Source organism: Bubalus bubalis, chromosome 17, assembly GCF_019923935.1.
Source record: "Bubalus bubalis isolate 160015118507 breed Murrah chromosome 17, NDDB_SH_1, whole genome shotgun sequence".
In the NCBI taxonomy this organism is placed as follows: Eukaryota; Metazoa; Chordata; class Mammalia; order Artiodactyla; family Bovidae; genus Bubalus; species Bubalus bubalis.
Genome location: NC_059173.1, coordinates 4,151,773 through 4,160,203, shown reverse-complemented (window position 1 = coordinate 4,160,203; position 8,431 = coordinate 4,151,773). Strand labels below are relative to the sequence as shown.

At 55.6% G+C, this 8,431-nt stretch overlaps 1 protein-coding gene across 3 annotated transcripts; it reads left to right on the top strand.

Annotated features, from left to right (window-relative positions):
- Positions 1-298: 298 nt before the first annotated feature.
- Positions 299-8,153, top strand: NEFH (neurofilament heavy chain). Of its 3 annotated transcripts, none has more exons than XM_044929985.2 (5): positions 299-1,281; positions 3,124-3,323; positions 4,255-4,379; positions 5,475-6,441; positions 6,508-8,153. In XM_044929985.2, exons 1-5 carry the CDS (start codon positions 420-422, stop codon positions 7,549-7,551), a joined length of 3,198 nt encoding a protein of 1,065 aa, XP_044785920.1. In that variant the 5' UTR covers positions 299-419; the 3' UTR covers positions 7,552-8,153. The 3 variants fall into 3 exon arrangements, with proteins under 3 accessions (XP_044785920.1, XP_006069927.3, XP_006069932.3); XM_006069870.4 differs by having other exon boundaries at positions 301-1,281; positions 5,475-6,165; positions 6,532-8,153; XM_006069865.4 differs by having other exon boundaries at positions 300-1,281; positions 5,475-8,153.
- Positions 8,154-8,431: the final 278 nt, after the last annotated feature.

Here is an 8,431-nt window from a genome sequence, read left to right as displayed (position 1 = left end):
CTCCCCCATTTCGGACGCCTTCTCTCTTTCCGAACATAGTAGTAGGGTCTCGCCACCCGCACCCGGGGGGTCCCCGGCCGTCGACTCCGGGAGTCCTCTACCGTCTGACGCCCTCGGCGGGGTGGGGGCGCGGGTCTCCTCTGACGCTGCTTTGTCGATTCCCTTCACTCCCAGGTTCCCCTGCCCCGCCCCTCTCACTGCGGCGGAGCCGGCCGGCCCAGGACGCTGGGGGAGGAGGCGGAGAGGGCGGGGCCCTCCTCCGCCGCTCCCCGCACCCCCCCCGCCCGAACTGCTGAGGGGCTGGACCCCGCCGGGCTGCTATAAAAGGGCCGGCCGGTCCGGAGGTGCCGCAGTGTCGCCCGCCTCCTCCTAGCCTCAGGGCTCCTTCTCCGCCGGTGGCCGCACCCGCTCCGGCCACGATGAGCTTCAGCGGCGCCGACGCGCTGCTGGGCGCCTTCGCGCCGCTTCACGGAGGCGGCAGCTTGCACTACGCACTGGCTCGCAAAGGCGGCGCAGGCGGAGCGCGCTCTGCAGCCGGCTCCTCCAGCGGATTCCACTCATGGGCGCGGACCTCCGTGAGCTCCGTGTCGGCCTCCCCGAGCCGCTTCCGAGGCGCCGGGACTACCTCCAGCACCGACTCGCTAGACACCCTGAGCAACGGACCGGAGGGCTGTATGGTGGTGGCGCGCAGCGAGAAGGAGCAGCTGCAGGCGCTGAACGACCGCTTCGCAGGCTACATCGACAAGGTGCGGCAGCTCGAGGCGCATAACCGCAGCCTGGAGGGCGAGGCGGCGGCGCTGCGGCAGCAGCAGGCGGGCCGCGCCGCCATGGGCGAGCTGTACGAACGCGAGGTGCGCGAGATGCGCGGCGCAGTGCTGCGCTTGGGTGCGGCTCGCGGCCAGCTGCGCCTGGAGCAGGAGCACCTGCTGGAGGACATCGCGCACGTGCGCCAGCGCCTGGACGACGAGGCCCGGCAGCGCGAGGAGGCCGAGGCAGCGACGCGCGCACTGGCCCGCTTTGCGCAGGAGGCCGAGGCGGCGCGTGTCGAGCTGCAGAAGAAGGCACAAGCCCTGCAGGAAGAGTGCGGCTACCTGCGGCGTCACCACCAGGAGGAGGTGGGCGAGCTGCTCGGGCAGATCCAGAGCAGCAGCGCCGTGCAGACGCAGGCCGAGGCGCGCGATGCCCTCAAGTGCGACGTGACGTCGGCCCTGCGCGAGATCCGCGCGCAGCTTGAAGGCCACACGGTGCAGAGCACGCTTCAGTCCGAGGAGTGGTTCCGAGGTTTGCAGGCGCGGGGGGCAGGGAGGAGGGGCGCCCCCTGGTGGTCGGACATCGAGAGGCAGGGCGGTGTGACCTAGGGCGTCGGTGGAGTCGGCCTAGAGGGCTGGTTGGATGGTGCGGTTGCTCAGGTTCCCCCAGCAAAGGGCACGCCCCTTAGCTAAAAATCAGTTTTACTCTGGGTCTTTTGTGCGGCACTCCCCGCCTCTTCCTCCCCACTCTAGGTTCTCCTTTGGCCTTCTCCAGGGTCCTTGTATCTGTCCTTCAATTCTCAGTCCTCTCTGCTCCTTCTCCCAAGTCAGGGTAACCCCCCGACTGTGAGTCAGCCCCACTTCCAACAGGTTCCCTCTACCGCTCCAAAGCGGTGCCGGCTTCTAGTCGTTGGGACCGGGGAGGTCCCTCATTGCCCTTCAAAGTAACATCCCTTCCCCGTCCAATGCTGCCCATCCCCCTCTTCTGCACACTGCAGGGGACCCCATTCTCCTGACACCTATCAGGCCCCTCCCTGCTACAGTCAGAGAGGGTGAGTCATTCTCACATTCTCTCTCCCCAGGAAGGCCATCATTACAACCAATTGGTGTGTGAGGCTGAAGGGGCCAGGGGGCCCTTGAATGTCCTCTCTCCCCTTCCTGAAAGCTGGGAGCCTCCCAAATCTATCTCCCTCCCCCACCTCCACGCCACCCTGAGTCAGCTAGGGTGCAGCTGCTGCAGCTCTGAAGCTGTGTCCAACACCCGCAGGGTGACTTTGACCCACACTCTGCCCTCTCTGGTTTTCATTCCTTTTGGGATTAGAAGGGGAATGGACCAACTGGGCTTCTTACCCTCGGGCGTTCCACGCTCCTTAAAACTTCTGCATTGTTCTTGGGAGAGGGCACAGAGGCTTCAGTGATTTTCAGAGAAGCCTGTAATACACAGTGGGTAAGAATCCTCACCCATTTGGATGGTCTCTAAGTCTCTGGAAGCACTAGGAGAGAAAACCAGAAAAGCTGGGGTTTGGGTGCATGGCTTTTCTGGTTCCTGCCTCTCCTCTGCGGTAGCAGAACCACCCCTCCCCCATCTCTGCAGCAGCAAGGCTCCTCCCAGAGCAAGCTGCCCTCTTGGACTTTGCCCTTCACCCTGGCAGACCATCCCAGGACTTCTGGATCACTCTTCTTCCTCCTCAACTCCTAAGACTCAGGTCCTGGGTATCATTATCTCAGGATTCAGGATGCTCACAGTCAGGAGGTTCACACTAGATCTCCAGACCCTCTCTGGCCCCTGAAGCCTTCTGGGAACCTGCAGCCTGTTGCTCACAGGAGCCAGGGTGTGGCTGCCATGGGCACAGGGGCTCCTGTGCTAGAGAACGCGCAGCCAGGGGGAGGAAGGGGCAGAGGAGCTGGCACACGGGCCTCAGACTCCACAGGGATCTGGGCTCTGCTATGGCTCCTTGGCTCCCAGAGCCCTAATGCCTCTAAAGGTCATAGGCTCATTGATTTGTTCAACCCCAAGCTTGAGGTTAAGCTCCATGGGCCAGGTTTCATAACCCCCAGCACTGCCAGCCTTTGTTGGGGAGGTGAACCAGAAGGGCCAGAAGAAATAGGGGCTTCTATTGCTGTGCAGGACCTGAGGCCTGCGTTTGGGGAGTCAGGGTGTGATCTTTGGAGCCAGATACACACTAGATTTGAACCCAAGTCCTGCTGCTCAAACTGGCCTGCTGGCCTTGGGCAGTGTCATCTGCCTGTCACAAAGGACAGGATGAGTGAAGCATCCAAAATAGCCCCTGGCACTCAGGAGGTCCTTAACCTGTGTGTGGCCCCTTCCAAATCCAGTTTGTCTAACCCTGTGCCCTGCCTCTCTCTCCCCCAGTGAGGCTGGACCGACTGTCCGAGGCAGCCAAGGTGAACACAGATGCCATGCGCTCAGCACAGGAGGAGATATCTGAGTACCGGCGCCAGCTGCAGGCCAGGACCACAGAGCTGGAGACGCTCAAAAGCACCAAGGACTCGCTGGAGAGGCAGCGCTCTGAGCTGGAGGACCGTCACCAGGCTGACATCGCATCCTACCAGGTGGGCAGGGGTGGGGCAGAAAGCCAGACCACCTAACCTTGCTGAGTGACCCTGGACAAGTCACTGTCCCTCTTTGAATGGAGAGCACAGGCCTTAAGAGTCAGACATGCCAGGGGTACCTGTATGTCTTTCTAGCTGTGTGACTCTAAGAAAGTTATCTGCCTCTCTCTGTGACTGAATTCTCTCAATGCAATTAAAAAAAAAAAGCCTCCTTTGCAGAGCTATGAAGATTAAAGAGAGAGATGAACTTCTTATGAGATGAGTGAGAGACAGCAGAGTCTTGGTCGTGGTGGGTGTTCAGTAAACAGTAACCAGTGTCTGAGTGAGGACAGCCTGGGAAGGCCTCAGCAGATACCTCCCACTAAAGACAATGATTGAAAGAAAGTGTCTAAAAATTCTTTTAGAGAACTTACTATACAAGCAGTATGTGGTTGTTGTAGAAAAAGAGGCTGCCTTTTGATCAGCCATGGTGGTTTCCTTTAAGCAGTGGCTCAGGGGGCTTGGGTCAGGGAGAGGCTTCAGCTCTGTTTAGCGTGCTTCTGTGCATGGTCTCAGTCATCAACAGCAGCTGCCTCCCGAGCCTTTACTGTGTAGGTGCTTTGGAGCACTGGGCAGACAATAGGGAGCCAAAGCAGACAAGTTCCCACTGAGCCCTTTCTAAGCTTAAGATCTGTAAAAATTCACCTGTCATCCCAATGACCTGTGGTAGCCATGGTCGGTGTCTGGCGTGTTCCATTCCAGAACACTCCACAGGCTGAGGTTATACACACAGCGGGATGTTTGTTCCGGGTCCATGAATGAGGTCCCGAAGCTTTCACAAGGTGGGGGCTGGCCTGGGCCTCTTTGGGTTTGCAGAACCCACTCCAGCCTCGCTGGTGCCGAGGTCTCCATGGTGACTGATGGCGATGTATGTGTGACTACTCCTCCCCAGGAGGCCATCCAGCAGCTGGATGCAGAGCTGAGGAACACCAAGTGGGAGATGGCAGCCCAGCTCCGAGAGTACCAGGATCTACTCAATGTCAAGATGGCTCTGGACATTGAGATCGCTGCTTACAGGTGAGGGGGCCGGGGGGCCTTTGGGTGGTGGGAGCCCTGGTGTTCTCAGAAGGAGATGCCTTGGATTTTAAGCTCCGCAGTGAGGTAGCCTGCTGTCTTAGAGACCAAATAAAAAAAAAAATTTTTTTTTCTTTCTTACTATTGTGAAATGTATAGGCATAAAATTTACCATTTAGCCATTTTAAAGCATACAGTTCAGTGGCATTAAAACTATTTACATTGCTGTCCAGTCATTACTATCATCTACCTCCAGAACACTTTTCGTCTTCCCACACTGAAATTCAGTGCTCATGAAACAATAACTCCCTGATCCCTTCCCCTCCTTCCCCCGAGTGCTGGCCACCATTGTTCTGTCTTCTGAGAAGCAAATATGTTGAGCATGACTTAGAGGCTCTGACAGTGATGTAGAGGGTTAAAGCTCCCCACCCTCTTCTCAGACTCAGCCAGCCAGAGGCCTGTCTTGGGAGAGAAAGGAGGGACTTGAGTTGTCAAGGACCTTTACAACTCTACCTCTTAAAGAGATTCTTTTCATTCATTATTTCATTGAAACCACCCTCTGAGGTAGAAACTCTTAATGACCCTGTTTTTACCAATGAGGAGACTGAGGCTTGAAGAGTTTGAATGGCTCTGCCCCTACTCTATTCCTAAAATTCAAAGGATGAGAATATAACAACAGACCCTTGAAATTCAAATGGGGACATTCTAATACCTTTAAAGCCCAGGTTTATAAATGTGGAATTTCTTGCTCATACTCCCCCCTTTCTCTTAAACAACATTTTGAGGGACAATACATGTAAATTTTGTTAATATAGGCATTCTCTCTTGAGGGCCATTTTTCAGAGGAAAAAAAGTTTTATAAGTGGTAGCCTTAGCTGAATTAAAACAAGAGCAATGCCATTGGGGTACAGATTCTGGTAGTCCTTGGGATGATCTGCTAGTGACCTCCTCCAGTCTAAGTGCCCACCATTCACATCCCTTCTTCCACCAAACTATGTATCACTACCCATAGGGGGTCTTTGGAGTAACTCAGGAAGCCCCCTACCTCAGTGATCGACTTTGAGTTAATAGTAACATGTTTCATTATCCATTCTGCAGAAAACTCCTGGAGGGTGAAGAGTGTCGAATTGGCTTTGGCCCGAGTCCTTTCCTCCTTCCAGAAGGACTCCCCAAGATCCCCTCCGTGTCCACTCATATCAAAGTCAAAAGTGAAGAGAAGATCAAGATGGTAGAAAAGTCAGAGAAGGAAACTGTGATTGTGGAGGAACAGACAGAGGAGGTCCAAGTGACTGAAGAAGTGACTGAAGAAGAAGAGAAAGAGGCCAAAGAGGAGGAAGGAGAAGCAGTAAAGTCTCCCCCAGCAGAAGAGGCCGCATCCCCAGAGAAGGAGGAGGCCAAGTCACCAGCCGAGGCCAAGTCCCCAGAGAAGGCCAAGTCCCCTGTGAAAGAGGAGGCCAAGTCCCCACAGAAGGAAGAGGCCAAGTCACCAGCTGAGGTGAAGTCCCCTGAGAAGGCCAAGTCCCCCGTGGAGGCCAAGTCCCCAGAGAAGGCCAAGTCCCCTGTGGAGGCCAAATCCCCAGAGAAGGCCAAGTCCCCTGTGAAGGAAGAAGCCAAATCCCCAGAGAAGGCCAAGTCCCCAGTGGAGGCCAAGTCTCCAGAAAAGGCCAAGTCCCCCATGAAGGAAGAGGCCAAGTCCCCAGAGAAGGTCAAATCCCCAGTGGAGGCCAAGTCCCCAGAGAAGGAGGAGGCCAAGTCCCCAGAGAAGGCCAAGTCCCCTGTGAAGGAGGAGGCCAAGTCCCCAGAGAAGGCCAAGTCCCCAGTGGAGGCCAAGTCCCCGGAGAAGGCCAAGTCCCCTGTGAAGGAGGAGGCCAAGTCCCCGGAGAAAGCCAAGTCCCCTGTGAAGGAGGAGGCCAAGTCCCCAGAGAAGGCCAAGTCCCCTGTGAAGGAGGAGGCCAAGTCCCCAGAGAAGGCCAAATCCCCTGTGAAGGAGGAGGCCAAGTCCCCAGAGAAGGCCAAGTCCCCTGTGAAGGAGGAGGCCAAGTCCCCAGAGAAGGCCAAGTCCCCAGTGGAAGCCAAGTCCCCTGTGAAGGAGGAGGCCAAGTCCCCAGAGAAGGCCAAGTCTCCTGCGAAGGAGGAGGCCAAGTCCCCAGAGAAGGCCAAGTCCCCAGAGAAGGCCAAGTCTCCTGTGAAGGAGGAGGCCAAGTCCCCAGAGAAGGCCAAGTCTCCTGCGAAGGAGGAGGCCAAGTCCCCAGAGAAGGCCAAGTCTCCTGTGAAGGAGGAGGCCAAGTCCCCAGAGAAGGCCAAGTCCCCAGTGGAGGCCAAGTCCCCAGAGAAGCCCAAAAGCCCTGTGAAGGAGGAGGCCAAGTCCCCAGAGAAGCCCAAAAGTCCTGTGAAGGAGGAGGCCAAGTCCCCAGAGAAGCCCAAAAGCCCTGTGAAGGAGGAGGCCAAGTCCCCAGAGAAGCCCAAAAGCCCTGTCAAGGAGGAGGCCAAATCCCCAGAGAAGGCCAAGTCTCCTGTGAAGGATGAGGCCAAGGCTCCTGGGAAGGAGGTCCCAAAGAAGGAGGAGGCCAAGTCCCCTGTGAAGGAGGAAGAAAAACCCCAGGAGGTGAAAGCCAAAGAGCCCCCAAAGAAGGCAGAGGAAGAGAAAGCTCCAGCCATACCCAAAGCTGAGGAGAAGAAGGACAGCAAGAAAGATGAGGTGCCCAAGAAGGAGGCTCCAAAGCCCGAGGAGAAGAAGGAGCCTGCTGTGGAAAAGCCCAAAGAACCCAAAGCTGAAGCCAAGAAGGAAGAGGCTGAAGATAAGAAAAAAGCAACCACCCCAGAGAAGGAGGCTCCTGCCAAGGGGAAGGAAGAGGCTATGCCTAAAGAGAAGACTGAGGTGGCCAAGAAGGAACCAGATGATGCCAAGGCCAAAGAACCCAGCAAAGCAGCAGAAAAGCCAAAGAAGGAAGAGACGCCGGCAGCACCAGAGAAAAAAGACGCCAAGGAGGGGAAGGCCGCAGAAGCCAAGAAGCCTGAAGAGAAACCCAAAACAGAGGCCCAAGCCAAGGAAACTGGCAAGGAGGCCTCCACACCCGGGAAAGCCAAGGCTGAGAAATCTTCCAGCACAGACCAGAAAGACAGCAGACCTGCAGAGAAGGCCGCAGAAGATAAGGCCACCAAGGGAGAGAAGTAAGGCAGGGAGAAGGGATCGTTCAGAGCAGCCAAAGAAACTCAGGGGGGTCTGGGAGCTCAAGGGTCAGTATCACAAATTTTCACTTTTTTCTCTCTTTTCTTTAAGAAGAAACTCTGCTTAGACAACAGGCCCTCCTTCACCAAACAGGAATTTCTATTAGCAATATGTTAGCAAGAGAGGGTCCTCCCAACTCCCAGCTCCATGGCCCAAACCCTCCCTAGGCGATGGGCAATTATGTTATGATAGCTTATGTAGCCGAATGTGATATATGCCGAATGCCACACGTAAACACTTGACTATACAGACTGCCCCCTCCTCTCTAAATAAGTGCATTTATTTCCTGTATGTGCAACTGACAGATGACCGCAATAATGAATGAGCAGTTAGAAACACATTATGCTTGAGATGTCTTAACCTATTCCTGAATGCCTTCTATTTTCCAAAGGGGTGGTCGGGTCCTTGCCTAAAGCTCTCTGTCCCGGAAGAGCTGCAGCAGGTGGGGCTAGGCGCTGACCACTGTACCACGCCAGGGCGCACTTTTCCACTGGAGTCCACTTTCAATTGCTTCTGTGCAATAAAACCAAGTGCTTATAAAATAGAAATGTGACTGTTGTCTTTTCTTCTTTTCCCCTGGACGGGCTGGGGGATGGGCAAGGGAGGTCTTAATTTTACACTTTAGAATACACGGGACTGGGAGGGAACAGGAAATCTTGTGCACGTCCGGCACTGGTTACGAGGCTGTTCTCAGGCTATTTCCTGGGCAAAAACCCAGGCACTGTGCTCAGTGCTTTGAAATATAAACAGGTGGCCTGGTGTGTGGTTTCTCCACAAGGTCCATGTAGCCCCTACATAAGTATCTGGGCACCTTATAAACACGCAG

Excerpts from the sequence above, each read along its gene's own strand:
- NEFH (XM_006069865.4), top strand. The coding sequence starts at position 420 with ATGAGCTTCAGCGGCGCCGACGCGCTGCTGGGCGCCTTCGCGCCGCTT. Across the intron at positions 1,282-3,123 it reads GTCCGAGGAGTGGTTCCGAG|TGAGGCTGGACCGACTGTCC; the intron begins GTTTGCAGGCGC and ends TCTCTCCCCCAG. Across the intron at positions 3,324-4,254 it reads CTGACATCGCATCCTACCAG|GAGGCCATCCAGCAGCTGGA; the intron begins GTGGGCAGGGGT and ends ACTCCTCCCCAG.